Source organism: Trachypithecus francoisi, unplaced genomic scaffold (genome assembly GCF_009764315.1).
Source record: "Trachypithecus francoisi isolate TF-2019V2 unplaced genomic scaffold, Tfra_2.0 Lachesis_group11, whole genome shotgun sequence".
Classification (NCBI taxonomy): Eukaryota; Metazoa; Chordata; class Mammalia; order Primates; family Cercopithecidae; genus Trachypithecus; species Trachypithecus francoisi.
Window position 1 is genome coordinate 24,506 of NW_022681456.1, and position 19,138 is coordinate 43,643.

Genomic DNA, 19,138 nt, shown 5'->3' on the forward strand with positions numbered 1-19,138 from the left:
CGCCGAGGCTGAGGTCGGAACTCCGCTTGGACCCGGGCGCGTCCCCTGGGGGTCTGTTCCAGCGGCGCCCTCCTCCCCCGCGCTGGGAAAGCGCTGGGCCCCAGAGCCGCGACCCCAGCTTGACTCGGCTGCGCCTGCGGCGCCAGCACTAGGGCGGGCAGCGCAGGGTCACCCGTGGGTCACGACTCCCTCGGCTCCGCTTCAGGGCAGGGGTCACGGCGCCCTCCCCCACCCACCCCGCACCCCGCGATCCGCAGGCCTGCTCCTTCCGGCGCTCGAGAACGCAAAGCTCCAAGCCTTTCTGACCCCGCACTGCGCACCCCAGAAACCCCAGGTCCTCCGGGACGCCCGGGACTCCTCGGACCCGCAGATGCCACGTACACCGGACCCCCCACAGACCCCTCAGCTCCCCCGGGTTCCGCGGTCGCCCCGGAGGCTGAGGGGCGCGGGTCCCTGGGACGGCTTGTGGGCGGGGCCTCGCGGGGATTGGCCGCGGCCTGGATACTTTGTAGCACCCGCACCTTCTGCGCTGCCCCGCGCCTCCTCGACAGCCCCGGGTGCGCGCCAAGCACGTGCGCCAGGGCTGAAGCGGTCCCGGAGGGTGAGGGGCGCGCGGCCAGGGGAGGCTCCGGGAGGGTGAGGGACACCCGGGCAGAGGGGTCCTGGAGGGTGAGGGGCATGAGGGCAGGAGTCCTTGAGGGTAAGGGGTGCCCCCGGAGGGTGAGGGGGGCGCGGGGGCCGGGGTGAGGCTGAGGGCGGGGCCTCCCGGGCTGGAGCCCCGGGCAGCAGTTTCGGCCTCAGGGAGCAGCGCGCCAGAAAGGTAGGGAGGCGGGGCCATGGGGGGGGGGGTCCCGCCACAGTCAGGAAGTCACGCAGAGCCACCTCCCGCGACCCTTCCCCTCCATTCAGCCGGAGCCGGGTGCCCCTTAGGGCCCCGGGCGGACAGGCCAAGGTACCCCTCGGGAACCTTTTTCCTTCCTGAAATGGCAGGAACCCCGCCCCTCCCAGAGCCGGTGCGGGTTGGCGTTGCAGGAAACCCAGGCCCGGGAGCCTCCTCTGCCCTCCTCCAAGGCCTCTGCAGCCTCTGTTCCCCCAAGGGACCCCGGGTCCAGGGCCTCCTGCCCACTGTGGCAGCTGGAAACGCAGAGCCCTGACTTGGGACCCGGGTGAGATGGCGCTAGAGCCCGGGAAGGGGTGGAGTAGACGAGGTCGTGTCCCTTGGCGGGGCACGGGAGATGATGCAGGCAGAAAGAGCCCCTCGCCAGGGAGTGCACAGCCTAGCTGGTTCTTTGAGGCCGTGAGGGTTTACAAACTTTTTGGAATAACAGTGTATTCCGCAGAAGTAAGATCGATTGGGAGAGGTTTTATGTTGGGAAAAGCAGTCACTGGCAGCTGCCTAAATGTCCTCAGGTGAGGCCCCGTTAGAACAAGTCAAGGTCCCTCCTGTGTGGATGCAGGACCAAGCGTGTGATTGCAAAGTGTGTCTTTGACACTGTTTGGATTAAGTATTGGCATAAGCAGTTTCTGCTGTTAAAACAAGTGCATGTATGTGGATTCAGATGGAAGGCCTTGGCATCCACTGGTGACTGCTGCACACAAGGTCCCTACCCTACTGAGCCCAGAGAAGGAGTGAGATGAAACATAATCACGAAGTGTATGACAGCGTGGAGGAAAGGAAGGGCAAGCAGAGCTGAGAGGAACAGGGTGGGCTGTGGACCAGGGTGCCAGGTGGAAGGTTCAGAGAGGTGGAGGAGCTGTTGCAGACAGTACCCGGCCCAGTGCTTGGTGCACAGCCGTGTTTGTTAAGGACTAAACTATTTTGGGGATTAGAAGGAAATTCTAGAGGATGTCTGCTATGGTGCTGCCCTCTCTCGGAATATGTGAGGTCTTACTCCTACAAGTGTCCATGGCTCACGAGCCGTGGCATCACCTGCTTTGCAGAGTGGGTTGGGCGACTGACGGAAAGGACGTGGTCAGTGTTGGCCTTTCTTGTGACTGTTCTCTGTGTTGGCAGAGTGGCCACAACCCACCACAGGATGCAGAGCTTCCTGACTCTGCTGAAGGAGCATGAGGACACCCGCGCACCCCCAGCAGAGCTGGTGACCCTTGCAGGCAGACTGTGCCGGGATTTCCAGGATGACTTTGCCCAAGTGCAGCCTTTGGTCGCAGCCATTCTGGACAGCCCGCTCCGCCTGCACCTGCTGGACAATGCAGATGTGGCCCTGGCGTGTGCTCGTGTCCTGGACCAGCAGGAGCAGCAGCAGGCAGCTTGCAGGCTCCTGGAGGTAGGCCTGGGCTACAGGCGTGGGGTACAGAGAGAGGTAGCAACTTCTCCAGGCAGCCTCCACCCATGCCAGGCACTGCAGCAATACCGGGGAGTTTGTAGGAACCCGTTGGCTGGAGGTCCAACCCCAGGCCTTGGAAAAACGTGGGGGGCGGTTTTATATCAGCTTAGTCCACTCTCATGTTACTACACTCTAACTAGTTTGGTAATCTGTCATTCGTCAAATCCCTATTGAGTGGTGATCTGTGACAGGTATGATGCCAACAAAGTGAGTGAATAAAATGCAGTCCTGCCTTTGGAGAGCCAACATCTTAGCGAGGCATTCAGACAGACCCCCTCTCATTCTCTGGCTGCAAGTCTGCAATGGAGAACTCTGAAAAACAAAAGTATCTTTGTCACTCACCTGCTGGTACCTTCAACCTCAACACATTAGGCATTGAACCTGACCTGTGCTGATCTGAAGCTATTTACAGTGTTTATTATTCCAACTAATGTGACCTCTGACCGTTTTGTATGCTTGATGACAGGACACTGCCCCAGGTGGTGCTGAGTGGTGCGTGTCGTGTGCCAGACGCCTGTGTTACTTGCTGAAATCTGAAAAATTCTGAATTGCAGAACACGTGTGGCCCAAAGAGCTTCCAAAAAGGAATTCAAATGCCTATTTTTCCTTTCTTTGACCCTCTAATACAGTCCATGCATAATTCATTGTGAGTTTACCTTCAAGATACTCAGTTCCTTCCAACCCCACCCCCCCAACCAAGCTAGTGTGGTGTCCTCCTGCTCCTCCACCTGTTGACACAGCAGCCAGAGGGAGTTTTTACAATACAGATGGTGTCATGGTGTGCCCCTGAGCAGTGGCTCCCAGAGCCGGGGCCTGAGCCTGCTGCCGTCCTGTCACCTCTGGCTCCTCCCAGCCTCCTCTGCAGTGGCCACACCAGTCTCCTTGCCATTTCGACTCCCGAGATATTTCCCGGTCCCAAGGCCTTTGCAGGTGTCTTTCCCTCTGTTAGAGGCTGGCGCCTGGCTCTCTGTGTGGCTGGTGCCTTCCTACCCTTCTAGTTTCTACTTTAAATGTCAACCCATGGATGTGGTGTCTCCCTCATGCTCCAGTATTGCCCCCTCATTATCCCTTTTCTGTCCCTTCCTGTGTTTGTAACTAGAAGGGTTTGTCAATGTGACTTCCATCTGCCTCCCTTACTGCACTGAAGGCCCACAAGGCAGGGCCGCCACAGCCTTTCTCACTGCAAGATTGGCTATACAGCATGACACCTAGAACCTAGCAGGGCTCAAGGTCTTTCAAATCTGTCAAAATAAATGAAGTAAACAAATGAGGGAGTGCAGAGTTAGAGTTGTAACGACTGCCGTGAAGGCAACCGCTGGCGTCAGTGATGAAAACCCCCTGGAGAGGAATTAGAAGCTCAGTCAGGGTGACCCATGAGTATGTCTGAGGAGGTGACTTGTGACTGAGGCCTGGGAGGCATGAAGGGACCACCACGTCAAGAACAGGCAGCAACCCCAGCCTGTGCAGGGTGTTCCTGCCCAGTCCTGCCCCCAAGTCAGGGCAGGGGGAGGTTCCCATGCAGGTTCCCTGAAGGCTGTGTGCTGAGAGGAGACAGGGGCACAGAGCCGTCGGCTCTGAGGGGTCACTGCTGAGCAAGACTGGGCCTCTCTGATGCCTCAGAGAGAAAGCTGAATGATTCTCAGCACCTCCCTTGCCAGGATGGTCTAGGCAACACTGTAGTTAAAGGCCAGTGTGGGGCCACAGGGATCACTCCTGTGGCAGGTGATTGGAATTAAGGAAATGATGGGAGCCACACAGGAATCACGGGAGACCAGCACCAGGCATCCTCCATCATCAGCAAAGTCCGGTTAAGTGGACGGGACCCCTTTGTCCCCCTCACCTTAGAATGTGCCGAGTACCCGAGGGGCCAGTACTACTATTGGGAGACAAAGGTCTTTCACGTAAGACCTGAATCACACATCAGGCCCTCAAATCACACCATGTGGTTATAACCACTGCTCCACCTCTCCTTTGCTATTGGCCAAAAGAGAATTATTGGACTTCCCTTGCCACATGTGCCTTACCTTTGAGGTATAGCTGGGAGCTGTGCTCATCTTGTGTTTTGGGGAGGGTTGAAGGTTTAAAGGCAGACTGATGTGAGTGCATCTGCCCAAGGTCTGTGAGGTGACCTGGCAGGCCTAGGGTCATAACGCTGAGGCTGCTGAGAATGGAGCAGGGGCTGTATGACTCACGCCTGCATTGCGTGGCCACACTGGCACTTTGTAAAATCAGTGGATTTGAACCCAGAACCCTGCTCTTCCCATCACTGCCTTCCCCAAGGCTGAGTCGGTTTGGGATGGCAGACGCAGGTCCCAAAAGTGTTCCAGGATGGGCAGGTGGCCAGCGCTCAGTACACTCTTCTTGGCAGGGGTGCCAGGTGCCAGGAGGCAGCCAGGAGCTGGTGCAGCTCTGGAACGACATCCACTACCGTCTGGTCATGAGGAGGCTGGGCGTGGCTGCACTCACCCCGGTGCAGAAGTTCCGCTGCAGGAAGAGGTAACCCAGAAGCCTTTACTTGTGCATATTTCATGGGGATCCCGAGGGATTAGATGGACCGTGCAAACCCCAGAGGGGCTGAAGAAAAGTAGAGGTGAGGAGATGCGGATGGGAAGTGTCCACCAGAGCAGTAATAGTCACAGTGTAGTCAGCATAACATGGCTTCAGTGTGGGTCACACCTGTGCTGGATGCTGGTCACTGAGCTACACTCTCCACCAGCCACTTCAGTCAGCTGATGGCTGGAAGTGGATGACTGACTGCAGGGTGACTGAGGCTAAGGCCAGGAGGTGGGCCTCCTGATCATCTCCACCCAGCATCCACCCAGGGACTGGCCAGAAAGGGGGCCCTCGGGCCAGGAACAGTGGAGGTGGAGGGCAGGTGGGAGCGGCACAGCATGTGTCCCCAGGTCACCTAATCCCCACATCTGGGCTCTGGGTGGCCACTGAGGGGCTGCAAGGCCTTTCAAAGAAGTGAGAGTGAGAATGTTGCCAGTGTTAGCATGAGTTACACGCCAGGTGTTCAGAACAGTGCCAGGCACATGATAGGCACTAAGTAAGTGGTAGTCCTTGTCATCGCCACCATTATCAACACTAAATCTATGTTACTACTAGTAATTATTATTATCACCATCATCACCACTTATGGATGAGGAAACGGAGGCACAGAAAGGGTAACCTGAGGTTCGACACAAGAGAGAGGTGCAAAGCCAGGACTCTAGCCCAGACACTGAGAAATTGGAGCCTTTAAAAAAAATTGAGACAGGGTCTTGCTCCATTGCCCAGACAAGCATGCAGTGGCACTGTCACGACTCACTGCAGCCTCAAGTTCCCGGGCTCAAGCGATCTTCCCACCTCAGCCCCCCAAGTAGCTGTGACCACCATGACCGGCTAATTTTTAATTTTTTGTAGAGACAGGGTCTTGCTGTATTTCCCAGGCTGGTCTCAAACTCCTGGGAGCCTTTACTCTTCATCTCAGGTGCTCTCCACTGGTCAGGAAAGGGCTGTAGATCTTGCTGTGAACTCCTGACAGCCCAAGTCATGAAAGATTCCTGAGCCACAGGGCCTGGTCGATAAGAATACTGGTCGCTGGAGGAAGAAGACGTGGATACCTTTTTGGCCCAGAGAATGTTCTTGTGTGGTACCCATCAGAGTGACGGAGTAAGACAAGTCATCAGAAGCCCTGCAGTAAATCAGCTGTGGGGTCTTCCGGGGATGTGACTGTAGCCCTCCATGGGCATGCTGGCAGCCCACCAGAGTGCAGTGGTGTCATCTTGTCATCTTGTCGACATGTTTGCTAAGTGTCCCCTGCCTGCTGGGTTCTGGGAGGTGCTGGGGATGAAGGCAGGCTCTGCCTCCATGGAACTGACAGTGGGATGTGGACAATGGCCGACAGACAAGGAAATAGAGTAGATCACATAATTCAGAGAGTGAGAAGTGCTATGCAGAGAATAGGTTCAGAAGAGGGCTGTGCGAGGTTGGCTGCTTTAGATGGGGTGGTCAGTGCAGGCTGGTCCTAGTCTTGGAAAGTCTTGAGTGTGGGGACGTGCCAGCCATGTGAGCAGAAGTTTCCAGGAAGGGGCAGCACATTCAAAGACTTGGGGTCAGAGAAGCTTGGTGTTCAGGGGCAGATGGGAAATATTTCGGGGTGTATGTGTTCACAGCCCTTGAAAAAGGTGAAAACAATGCTTAGCCTGTGACTGTAGAAGCAGGTGGTGGAGCGGATTCACCCACCCTGCCTTAGAGGCTGATGAGCAGCAGGAGGACATTGGGCCTGCAGCCATGGTAGCTGCTGGTTTGGGTTATGACCATGCTGATGGTCCCCGGGGGATGTCAGGAAGGGATGGCATCTGAGTCACACCAGATGCAGACACAGGGATCAGGAGTAGATGCTGGAGTTTCTAAGAGGTTCCAGGCATGGCCCAGGGCTGGGATAGTGGCTGGAGAAAGTGGACAGGATTGTGTCAGGGTAGATTTTGGAGGTGGAGCTGGGGGGTTTGCTGGTGGGCTGAACACGTTAAAGGAGGTAAAGAGAGGACTGAAGTAGACTCCAGGGCTCTTGGCCTGTGTGGGAACCACCAGGAGCATGAGGATCCCTTCACTGAAGTGCACAGGGTCTGGGGAAAAGTTTGGAGAAAGGGGATGGAGTTCTTTTGGGATTCGTGATGTGTGAGATGCATTTTAGATGTCCAAGTAGGCACTGGGATGACACGTCTTCTATAGACAAGTAATATTGGTGCATATATCATCTTTTTCTTATGAAATATTCAAATCAGCTCAGCACTAGAGAGGAGCATAACCAGCTGGAACGCCCCCGGTGTCCAGCTCCAGCACTTCTCGGACATGTGTCCGTTTGTCATCTCTGTGAGTGACACTGAAACCCTGGTAGGGCACAGAGAAAGGAGGGGTCCTCTATGCTCAGGGGACAGACCTCTGGGACTTTGCAGCCCAGAGGAGGATGAGGAAGATTCAGCTGAGACGTGGCCAGTGAGAGGAAGAGGAAATCCAGCAGTGTGCAGAGTTCAGAAACCAGTGAGGCTGAGGAGGTGCCAGTTAAGAGGAGAGCTGGGAAATGAACTTTGGATTTTGTGAACTGGGCAAGTGCTTTCAGTGACAAGGTGCAGGGATCCAGGTGTGTCACAGACACAGGGAGACAGTGGCAGTGATCCAAGATCATTGTTTGAGAAGTTCAGCTGGGACGGGAGCAGAGTCATGGGGTAACCACTGGAGGTGAGAAATTTACAGAGCTTAGCAGCTCATGAGAATGACTTACTAGAAGAAATACTGATGGTGGGAAGCAGGGAGTTAGTTCAGGGGAGCGTTCTTAGTGATGTGGGGGATGAGCAGGTGCCACGGCTGGAGCCTCCCCTCACCAGGGGCCCCACAGGCATTTGAGGAGTGCAGAAGAGCTGGCAGGTTTGGTGGGGGCACAGGTGATGCTTCTCTTCTGAGAACATCTTGGTGAAATGACAGCCAGATCACCCAAGGACAATGAGTCTTGGGAGGAGGTGTTAGGGGTGAGAGAAGAAGGGAGAAAGCTGACGTGGCCATGCAGGGTGGCAGGGGTGTGAGTGCTGCAAGCCTCAGAGGACTCATGCAAGAATGGGGCTGATGCCTGGAAACCAGCGATGAACAGAAGGCACTGCATGGAAAAGCACACAGGGGTCAGCCAAGTCCTGAGGACAACAGTGTGTGTGTGTGTCCAGGAGGGCCATCCACGGGAGCTCCGTGGGCTGAGGACACCTGTGTGTGAGTACATCCAGGAAGGCCGTGCACGGGGCCTCCATAGGTGAGGATGCCTGTGTGTGAGTATGTCCAGGAGGGCCATCCACGGGAGCTCCGTGGGCTGAGATGCACCCAGGAGCACTGCAGGGGCCCACAGAGGGTGCTCCTCACAGCCGCCTAGAGATGTTCTGGAAGAGTATACGTCAGGGTTTGTGCATGTCTGTGGGAGAGACTCTAGTTTTCACTAACTGGAGGCAGAGAGAGGCATCCCCCAGGAGGAGGCACGGGGAAGGAAGTGTCACCTTCTGCAAAGGGCCAGGCCTGGAGAAGGGAACAGATTTGGAGGGGTCCTGTCTGTTACCACCTCCTCACTGTCCTCACCCAGGAACCCTCCACCCCCCTCCCTCTGCCCGGAGGGGCTGAAGAGCCGGAACTTCCCCAGAGAGGTTCGTGAGAAGCTGCACAATTTCGCTGTGAGGGTGAACACCAACCCCAGCAAGACTGAGAGGGTAAGAATAGAAGATACCAGGACCCAGGGGGTCCCCGCCTGGTGCCTCCCCCTCCCCCAAGGGGATACCCCCACCCCAGGGTGCTGTTGGCTTCAGCCTCTCCTCTGGACAGGGCCCTTGTTGGTGGGCAGCCCCTACAGACTGTCTTGTCTGCCACATGAAAGGTTTCATTTTCTCACGTGGAGTCATAGCATCGTGTCTGTGGCCCCACGGCTGTTCACTCAGCACCCACTGTGTGCCAGGCACCAGGACGATGGGTCGAGGCATCCGCCGGCCGACACGCTCTCCACTGCACCGTGGGTTTGTGCCAGGCACAGGCAGTGTGGTTCCCTCCAGTGGCTTCGGGTGGCCCTGGGCATGTTTTCTGGGTGGACCTAGCAAGGGCCCCACTCAGGGGTACATGCACGTGTGGCTGTGCAGACAGCCTGACCTGGCCTCACTGCTCAGGGCATGGGGATCAGCCGGGGGAGACGAGGCCTGCATGTTCTGCTCATGCGCGCAGCTCCCTGCTGTCCTTGGAGAGGTTAGGCTGGAGAGGTCTCAGCCCTTTTCTTGGTGTAAATGAGCTGTCAGAGCCACTTCTACACACTCCCTGTCCTCAGGGAATGGAAGCAGGGCTAGAAGTTTTGTTGTTTGGGGGCAGGAGAACTTGGCATTGGAGACAAGCTTGACCCCTGAGCAGGTGTACAACTGGTTTGCCAATTACCGGCGCCGCCAAAGAGCCCTTCCCCAGCACATGGAGCCAGCCCAGCAGGCCACAGCTGAAGACCCTGGTGCAAGGGAGAGGGGTCCTGACCTCCTGCAGCCCTCAGGCAACCCCCATGTTGACTCTGGGTTTGTGGACAGGCCTCAGTGGTCAGGTGAGTGGCCCGAGGGCCCCAGTCTCCTGGTAGTTGGGGAGCTGATTTCTTATGGGCCGGGCCTAGGTAGCCACTCTGGTTACAGGGGTAGCCCTCCTCCAATCAGTAGGTTCCAGGTGTCCCTCTGTGGGGGCAAGATCACAGGGTCTGAGGGTCTGAGGCTCAAGACTGGCCCAGGCTGGGCTGTGGCTGCCCCTCTGCATTTCAAGGTCACTGTGTGGCCGGGCCAGGAGCTGGGCTGGGGAGGAGGGCATCATATAGCCAGAGGAGGAGTTGGTGAGTCAGTTTGAGAAGTGAACCAAGCACCAGGATTTGGGGTGTCCTGGGTTGGCAGTTATGGATTGTTGGTTCACACCAAAGATAGGACAAGAAGCAAAAATATTGGGATGGCCCCATAGCAACAACCTTTTCCAGCCAGCAGGGCTGCTCATACCTGCTGGGAAGGAGGCTGGGAATCAGAGCCTCACTAAGCCTCCCCTCCCATCTCATTACTTTCAGAGGAACGTGAGGAAGAGGGGCCTCCACAGTCCCCACAGACCACCCAAGGACCATGGGAGCCACTAGCCTTAGCCCCAGCCTTTCCTGCAGATGAGACAGTCTCAAAGCCACTGGATGTCAGGTACTATCATCTCCATGGCCATGGAATCATCTCACTTATTCAGTTCCCTTTCCTCAGGTGGAGACTGGGGCATGGAGTAGGCATAGGGGTGACAGGACCCCCACACTGGGATCAAGTCAGACCCCAGGGAGAGGGAAGCCACCAGCAAGGGGCCCCTGTCAGGGACTGGGGTGGGGGACAGTTTCTTCTGACCCCACACGTGCTCCTGCCGCCTGACTCATCTCCTGAGTTCGTGTCTGTCTTGGAGAATGTGGGGACAGACTTAGAAAGAAGTACATGCAGGCCTGCCACCTAAAGACAAACCCAGCTGTCCCTGGAGTTTGTTTCTAGTACTTTGTCTGTTTGGATTTTCATTGAGTTAATACCAGCCAGTATCTCTTGAGTTCCTACTGCACACCAGTGCTGTTTGAGCACATTGTGCACCCTGGGCTCCCTCCTGCCCTGCCCTGAGGGAGGCTCTGCCCACCAAGAGACAGTGTTCTCCATGTCCCCCAGGTCTCTGCCGGGTGGCGAGATGTACCAGGAGGGGCCTGGCCATGATCCTGCCACCCTCCCCCTCTTCTGCCCTGGCCCTGGCCTCTGCCCTCGGGCTGCTGGCAATGACATGCTGGACCCCTCTCTGGCTGCCCCTGAATCTTGGCTGATGTCTCTTGCACTGGCGTCCTCCAAGGAAGTTTCCTTCCAGACTGGGCAGCTGGTCCACAGCCATGGGCTGGACTTCATGATGGGCCCTGCAGACACCGCTGTGGCTGTGTCCATTGCCACCCTTGGAGATCCCAGCCCTACAGGTGGGTCCACTTCAGACAGACCATGAGTTTCAGCACCAGACACTGTGACTACTCAGGTCCTGTTTGAGGGGGTAGAAGTGTGGGTAGGGCCACATGGCTTGAACCCATGGTATTTGATTAGACCTGGAACCAATGTAGCCAGAACAAAGACTCTTCCCACAAACATCCCAGATTATTTCTCATCTATTTTAGTGTGTGTGTGTGTGTGTGTGTGTGTGTGTGTGTGTGTGTGTGGCTGTGTATGTGTGTATGCATATCACTGAAGAGGAAGAGTTAGTTGAAAGGAAGGAGCTGCCATCCTGTGCTCTCCACTGCAGTCCACTTGATTTATCTGTTAACACCGGGTGCAGCAGAGGAGGCTGAGCTCCTTAGACTCCCCACTTGTCCACCCCCCTTACCTGTAGTAGAGATCCCACGATTTTAGTTTCTAAGTTACTGAAGCTGTAAAATCATTTAAAGAATATGTATTTAGATGTATATTTTGTCCAGAATCGTGTGATTTCTCACTTTGTAAGGAGGAAATTGGCGCTATGAAATTTCTTTTTTTTTTCTGAGATGGAGTCTTGGTCTGTCTCCCAGGCTACAGTGCAGTGGCACAATCTCGGCTCACTGCAACCTCTGCCTCCAAGGTTCAAGCGATTCTCCTGCCTCAGCCTCCTGAGTAGGTAGAACTACAGGCACCTGCCACCACGCCCGGCTAATTTTTCGTATTTTCAGTAGAGACGAGGTTTCACCATGTTGGCCAGGCTGGTCTCAAACTCCTGACCTCAAGTGATCCACCCACCTCAGCCTCCCAAAATGCTGGGATTATAGGTGTGAGCCACTGTGCCCAGCCAAATTCACCTATATTTAATATTCTATGGGTATATACATCTTTTCTCTTCAGCTTTTTTTTCTTCTTGGAGCTTTTCCATGCCTTTCCTTTTTCTTTTTACATTGTCTGTTTTTATCACATGTTTATCTTCCAGCATTTGAAGCATCCCATCTGAAAACTCACTGCTGGGGGCCCTCTACTTTCCCTTTCCCATCCAAGTGACAGCTCCCTAGGCCTGGAGTGAAGCCACAGTCTGCAGTGCTCCCATGCTGCTTCCCTGGGTTTACTCCAGGGTGTCCTGAATTTCAGGCCTGGTTCTTTCTTTATTGGACTCCCTTGTTTTGTTAGCCAACGGTTTCAGTTAACTTTGCGAGAAAGAGTGCCTGCAAGATAAATTATCCGAGTCCTCATTTGTTTGAAAAATGTCTTTAGTCTGTTCTCAAGTTTGCTTAACAATTTTGCAAGGACGGAATTCTGAGTTGAAATACTTTTTACCCCTCATAATTTCCTGGAGATTTTAGATTCTTTTTTCTTTTCTTTTTTTCTTTTTTGGTCTTAAAGTTCTGGAATTTCACACTGAGCGTCCGAGGTATGGGTCTTTTTACTTCATCTTGCTGTTAAGACTTTAATCTTAAAGAATAAAGTCTCCTGACTGGGCGCAGTGGCTCACACCTGTAATCCCAGCACTTTGGGAGGCCGAGGCAGGCGGATCATGAGGTCAAGAGATCGAGACCAACCTGGCCGATATGCTGAAACCCCATCTGTACTCAAAAATATAAAAAAAATTAGCTGGGCATGGTGGCGTGCGTCTGTAGTCCCAGCTATGTGGGAGGCTGAGGCAGGATAATCACTTGAACCCGGGAGGTGGAGGTTGCAGTGAGCCGAGATTGCACTGCTGCACTCCAGCCTGGGTGACAGAGTGAGGCTCTCTCTCAAAACATAATAATAATAAGGTCTCCTATAAGCTCTGAGCATTTTTTCCTAATATCCTTTGATAGTATCTTTGATAAGTTCCTGCTTCCATGTTTTCAGCTCTCTCTTTAAAGCACAAGTGTTATGTATGTTGGAACTCTGGGACCAATCTCCCAAAGAATTTACCTTTTATCTTGTATTTTTTTAATTGCATGTGTGTTTTGGGTATTTCTTAAATTCTGTTGTCTGATTTTTTTGTTTCAACAGTTGTATATCTTTTTTTTTTTTTTTTTTTGAGACGGAGTTTCGATCTTGTTGCCCAGGCTGGAATGCAATGGCGCGATCTCGGCTCACTGAAACGTCTGCCTCCCAGGTTCAAGCGATTCTTTTGCCTCAGCCTCCCAAGTACCTGGGATAACAGGCATGTGCCACCACACTGGCTAATTTTGTATTTTTAGTTGAGATGGGATTTCACCATGTTGGTCAGGCTGGTCTCGAACTCCTGACCTCCAGTGATCCACCCGTCTCAGCCTCCCAAAGTGTGGGATTATAGGCGTGAGCCTCCACGCCCGGCCAACAGTTGTATATCTTAAGAGAATTTCAATCCTTCTTTACAGATCTCTGAACTCTTCTTCCTTCATAGATTATGTTACTTTCTATGGATGCAATATCTTATACTTCTCTAAGGTTCCTAATAATAATTTTTTTAATGTGCTTCATTGACTGAATGCAGGAATGTTGGGACTGTGGATTCTGGCCCTTCCTTGATGCAGGGCCAGAAAGAGGAAGGGATCTTAGGGTTCTCTCCTCTGGAGAGGACTCGTCAGTTTGATCATACTGACCTTTCCTTTTTTGCTGTCCTTTTTATTTAACTGTTGGAGACTCACATGTGCCTGTCTATACTTAACGAGGCTGGAGTGGGGACGGTCACTGGATGTCTTCACACTGGGACAAGAGGAGCTGGTCTTCAAACCTGGGGCCTGCACAAGTGAGGGGGGATGTTCTGTGGGAATCAGCGAAGTCCTTTGTTCTGTCTGTTGAAACCTCTGCCTTCAGGTTCCCTGCTGCTGCCTGGGCACCTGGATGCTCTCCCTCTCTTGAGCTCCTTGTGAATCTCAGCCCCTGCCCCACACCCCAGCTCCCTGCCAGACACCCCATCCCCATGGGCTGCACTTGCGTCCTGACTGCACAATGTGGACATTGTGCTCATGGCTTTCCCTTTCTCTTGGAAAGAGAATGTGGGCCGGGCGCGGTGGCTCAAGCCTGTAATCCCAGCACTTTGGGAGGCCAAGACGGGCGGATCACGAGGTCGGGAGATCGAGACCATCCTGGCTAACCCGGTGAAACCCCGTCTCTACTAAAAAATACAAAAAAACTAGCCGGGCGAGGTGGCGGGCGCCTGTAGTCCCAGCTGCTGGGGAGGCTGAGGCAGGAGAATGGCGTGAACCCGGGAGGCGGAGCTTGCAGTGAGCCAAGATCCGGCCACTGCACTCCAGCCTGGGCGACAGAGCGAGACTCCGTCTCAAAAAAAGAAAAAAGAAAAAAAAAGGAAAGAGAATGTGTAATCTATTGCTGTACCACTGATGGATGGGACCAGAATGTCCAAACTGGTGCTTGAACATTATTTCTTCTCTCCAGAGTGTCTGTAAGGTCTGCATGAAAGAAGAAATAGCAGAAAGCAGGCACATGGTCAGGAAGGTCCCTTTGACCTAAGAAGGCCCAGAGCAGCTGGGCACCAGGTTAGGTGGTCACGCTGCTGTACAGGCAGGAGGACCACGTGAGCCTCACCCCGAGGCCTGTTGTTCTTTGTCTTTAGATCAGGGCTATCTTAATGCTTGTTTTACAGCCTAATAGACTCAGGGCAGGAAAAAATCCCGCCTTTTCAGGCCACAGCTCTCCTAAATGTCCACCCAGAATTGACCAAATCCACAGTAGCTTGTCTAAGAGCGAGAGATGTTCTGTGATACGCTCTGGAAAGTCACTGGGAGTGGAAACTAGTGACAGCTTATACCTCAGTGGCATCTTGGTAACCCTTGGTAGGAGGTAACAGTGGAAACCACCAAGGGCTGGTGGCCAAGCACTCCATGAACCAGCCACAAGAGGAAACTGAGGGCTCCTGGCACATTCCTCTGCACCAGCAGGACGGAGCAAGCTGCAGACTGACTCTGGCACTGAAGACACATGAGGTCTGCGATGACAGCAGCATTTAAAGTCAGCAGAATGCAACCGCATCTTGGTCTCCGGAAGCCTGGAAAGGCTGTTGAGATCAATGGTTGCGACAGTTCCTTCCTCAGAGAGGGAGACTGAGGCCCAGGGACCGTGAGTCTGGTTCACGTGGCCCGGGCTGGTGGGGCCGCAGGCTGCATCTGCTTTGAGGTGTTGGTTGCGTCACACGTGAGCTGTGCTCCTTTCTCCTGCCAGTGTGCTGTGGAATCTCATTACATGCAGGGTTTGCTGGCCCCCCTAGTGGCTATCCCCAGAGCGTGCAGTTGGAGGAGGGTCTGGGCACAAGCGGTGGACAGACAGAGCTACGGGTGGGCAGCTTCCTGGTGACACAGCCCCCACTGCAAGCTCCTGAATTCATCCTCACCCAGAGGTAAGTCCTGAAGAGCCACACAGGCCTGGACAATACTTACCATGGGCCACAAGGTACGGTAATGCCCAATTTATAGACTCACCATCCCAGACTGTGCAGATAGGGCCCTTTCCCTTGGATTGCTGAAAACTGTAACAGTCCCCCCCAGCCTACATCTACAAAGAAAAGGGTGGTTTTTCCTCTCAAAAGAGCACCCCAAAACATCAGAGCAGATGTGGGCATCCCATTTATTGGTCATGATCAGGGTTCACCCTTCCCCTCAAATCACCCTGGACCCCAGCAGCCTCTTGCTGGAGTTTCCTTTTCCCCGAGCAAACACTGTCAGTTTTTGAGCAGAATCAAGATCCCGATTTTCTATTCTGAATTGTATTTTTAAAGAGACTTGGGGGGTCTGGAACAGCCTCCCTGACACTTCCTGTTGATAGTGTTAGTGCTGTAGACTTTAGAAACAGAAGATGACCAGGGCCTTCGGGGCCAGCACAGCAGGTGGGATCCTGCAGAGACAGGTGGGATGGAGGAGTGTGGCAGGGTGGCCTGGGGTCCTCTGGTGGGGAGGCGATCACCCCCACCACTCCTGTTCTAGCAGACGCCCCATCTTCTCTACAGGAGGGCCACCAGGAGCAGAGCAGGTCCCGAGGGTGTGGGGTCTCCCTCATCAGGGAGCTGAATCCAGGTTGACTCAAGGCTCGTGCTAGTGAGGGCAGAATTACAGGGGGACAGAGGAGAAAAGGGGGAACGGCCCCTGAATCACATGGTCTGCTTGCTGAAACAGCCAGATTGTGAGAAAATGTACACCACACAGGTGGACTCACTTTTCCATTCATGGCTGAGAGCTGAGACCAGGCAGAGTCTGCCATGGCCACGGTGTCCCCTGTGTCTCGCCTGACCTCTCCACATGGCCATCTCGACCCCTCCTCTTGCTCCCCCAACTCCCATGCCTCCCCACTCCGATCTGAAGGCCATGCTTCAACCTCAGAACATCAGTTCCTTCGTTCAAAGTGGCTTCGTTGAGGTGTGATTGGCTGTACATGTGTAAATGGAGCACCTGAATTTTCTCAGTGTGACTTTCGCATCCACACGAGGCCACCACTGTGATGAAGGTCTTCAATGTACCGTTCTGTCCTTCGCCTCTCCCTGGCCACCCAGGACCATGGATCTGCTTCTGTCACTAAGGATTAGCTGCATTTTATAGAATTTCATGTAAATATGGTATACTTTCGGGTCTTTGTTTTGCTCTGGTCTGGCTTCCTTCACTCTGCATGACGACTTTGAGAGTCACCATGTTGTGGATGCATGAACAGTTCATTCCTCTCTGCGGAGCGACGTGCCATGGCATGGATGTGCTACAGCTTCTTCACCCTCATCCTATGAATGGGGATTTGGGGGCATCACAGATAAGGCTGCTGTGAACATCCCATATTGCTGTGAACATCCCGTATGTGTATAGTCTGCACACCTGCCTTCTTTTCTCATGGTGCATGCCCAGGAGAGCCGTGGCCATGTCACGTGCTAGGTATGCGTTGACCTTGCTGAGGAACCACCGACCCTTGCCCTGAGTGACTGTGCCGTGCGTCCCTGCTCTCCCTCCTGCTCCCTGAAATCTTGTCTCCACAGCCCAGGCCTGTTCCTCCTTTGAGGTCCCTGTTTCCTCCACATTTTTGCTCACTGGCTCTTCCATGAGCCTGCTCTGAGCCCTCTGTGCAGTTGCCCCTATGACCCACCAGGTAACCCTGCTCTCCATGTAACACATTCCCCTCCTAACACCCTACATACATTACAGCCCTGCAGGAAGAGAGTCTGTTCTGGTAAGTCAAGTACTAGAATGGCTCCTGTTGAAGAAAGCACAGCTGGGTGGATTTTGTCACCCAGTGTCCCCTTGAGACAGGGCCCATCCTTACACTGTGTCTTTTCCAGCCCTCTGGAGCTGGCCCCAGCCCCATCTGCCTTCCCCGGCCCTGTGTCTGCCATGGAGCTGAGCCAGGCCCTGCCCTCCAGCCAGGTGAGGCTTCCCTATGAGCACTAAAGGATTCCCTCTCTACTCCTGGATCTGCAGCTCATGGTGCTGAGGAGGGTTCAGCTCGTGCCACTGGAGGGAATATACCAGGCAAAGATGAACAAGGGACAAGGATGATTTGTGGCTAGACATTACTGGACTGGGAGCTGGGGTGAGGGATGCTGTGGGGCAACGTTCCCTCCTGAGCCCAGACTTGGGGGGGGTCTTCCCAAGGTCAGGAGGTGCCCAGGTGGGAGGGCCGATCTTGAGCCTGGAAAGGAAGCCTCTGTGTTTAACATTGTGTTTTCTTCCAGGTGCAGTGTTCCAACAGCCAGGCCTCTGGTGATGCCTTCTGGGGAGCCAGGATGCTCCTTGAGTTTTCAGGGAGCAGCCTGGACTGAGCTATCCTCGGGAGCCAGGCGGCACCCGAGGAGGAGCAGGTGTGGATGGTCTGGCTGGTCAACACAAGGAGTTGCAGAGCTTTATCCTGAATACAAAATGAAGGTCCCTAGAGTTCCCCTGGGGGCTCTGCTGAAAAGCATTGAGAGATTCTTTCCCACTGCCATGTTTGAATAGTTTGGTTGGCAATTCCCTGTAGTTGAGAAATGTTCATGGGATCAGGAGTCAAAGGTGTCCCACTCAGGCAGCTCTGGATCAGTCAGGCTCCGGGGCACTCGTGTGCAGAGAAGGCCATTCTAGAGAGAGGAGTGTTCTGCTGCTGGCTGCCTTGCCATCTGCCCATGCACAAGGCCAGACTTTTCCACCAAGTTAACTGAGTGAGGTATGAGGAGCGTCCTGAGATTTCTGTGTGTAGGGACTTCGAGTACTGGGAGACAAACCTGTCTGCGAATGGCCCAGGCAGGGCAGAGTAGGCTGGGTTTTCCCTTCAGGTTGTAATTCACTGTGTCTATGACACAAATGTTGTCAATTAAAGTTTAATGTTTTGAACTCCCTTGTATTCACTTAACCATGTATCCTGGGCATCTGTCCATGCCAAAGTACAGAGATGAACATCAGCCTTTCCACCCAGGGCCAGCGTTTCATGATGTGGGTGTACATTAATCATGCAGCAGTGTCCGACAGATGGACATCTGGATGGTTTCTAGTGTCTGTTTTATATGCAGCATTTGGGTGGGCAACCCTGTCCTCTGCCCTTTGCCCTTCACCTGGTTATTATTAGGATAAATTCCTGGAAGCTGAATTTCTGGGTCGGTTATGGTAGCCCTAGGTGTGGACTGTGGGTTTTGGAGTGTCTGTGACGGACCTTGTGCTCACCTGGCCACGTGCCAATCTCAGCTGAGAGCCACAAGTGGTCTGGGCTGAGGTCAATAGCCCTTAAGCCAGAGAATTCAGACTCTGGTCCTGCTCTCAGGAGCTCCCAGTCTGCTCTGTGAGAGACAGGAGCACAAATACCAACCTTCCTGTGGGGTCATGGGTGGAACAGGAGGAGGAGCCATGGCTGGGAGATCTGACAGTGGGGGTTGGGGGAACAGGAGAATCTTGATGGAGGTTGGAGAAGCGTATTGTGATAGGAAGGGAATGGGGTAGCGCGGCAAAGAGAACAGGAGCTTTGGTATCTGGCGACCATTGCATTGCTCACCTGTGGCCCCATGTATCCCTGGCAATCCCCAGGCCTGGAGAAGCAGGAGGGCACTGGGACCAGCTTCCTAGCGATCCTGAGTTTCAAGAATGTGCTGCCAGACGGGTGGTATGGAGTGGAGGGAACAGCTGCTCGCCTACCTCTCGCAGGAGAACCGGCCCCCATGTTCCCCACAGGCCGGCTCCCCCAGGCTCAGAGGGCAGAAGCAGCAGCAGACTACTGTGCCTTGGGCTGCTATGGGAGGCACCACCCTTTGGCCCTCCCAGGAAACACACAGAGCCTGGGCCTAACCCAGCCCTGGGCTGGGGCCTTTCCTGCAACCAGCAGGGCCCAGAGACCCAGCAAAGAGGCACTGGGTGCTAGCTGGTCACAGCCAGAGGCCCA

The 19,138-nt window shown here is 54.3% G+C and overlaps 1 protein-coding gene across 2 annotated transcripts; it reads left to right on the forward strand.

Annotated features, from left to right (window-relative positions):
* Positions 1–572: 572 nt before the first annotated feature.
* On the forward strand, positions 573–18,107 carry ANHX (anomalous homeobox). 2 transcript variants are annotated; one of them, XM_033219946.1, is made up of 9 exons: positions 573–601; positions 2,015–2,285; positions 4,714–4,841; positions 8,449–8,572; positions 9,216–9,432; positions 9,931–10,051; positions 15,033–15,161; positions 17,076–17,160; positions 17,469–18,107. In XM_033219946.1, exons 2-9 carry the CDS (start codon positions 2,037–2,039, stop codon positions 17,553–17,555), a joined length of 1,140 nt encoding a protein of 379 aa, XP_033075837.1. In that variant the 5' UTR covers positions 573–601; positions 2,015–2,036; the 3' UTR covers positions 17,556–18,107. The 2 variants fall into 2 exon arrangements, with proteins under 2 accessions (XP_033075837.1, XP_033075838.1); XM_033219947.1 differs by lacking the exon at positions 573–601 and adding an exon at positions 10,547–10,839 and having other exon boundaries at positions 2,037–2,285; positions 15,014–15,161; positions 17,469–18,101.
* The last annotated feature ends 1,031 nt before the right edge of the window (positions 18,108–19,138 follow it).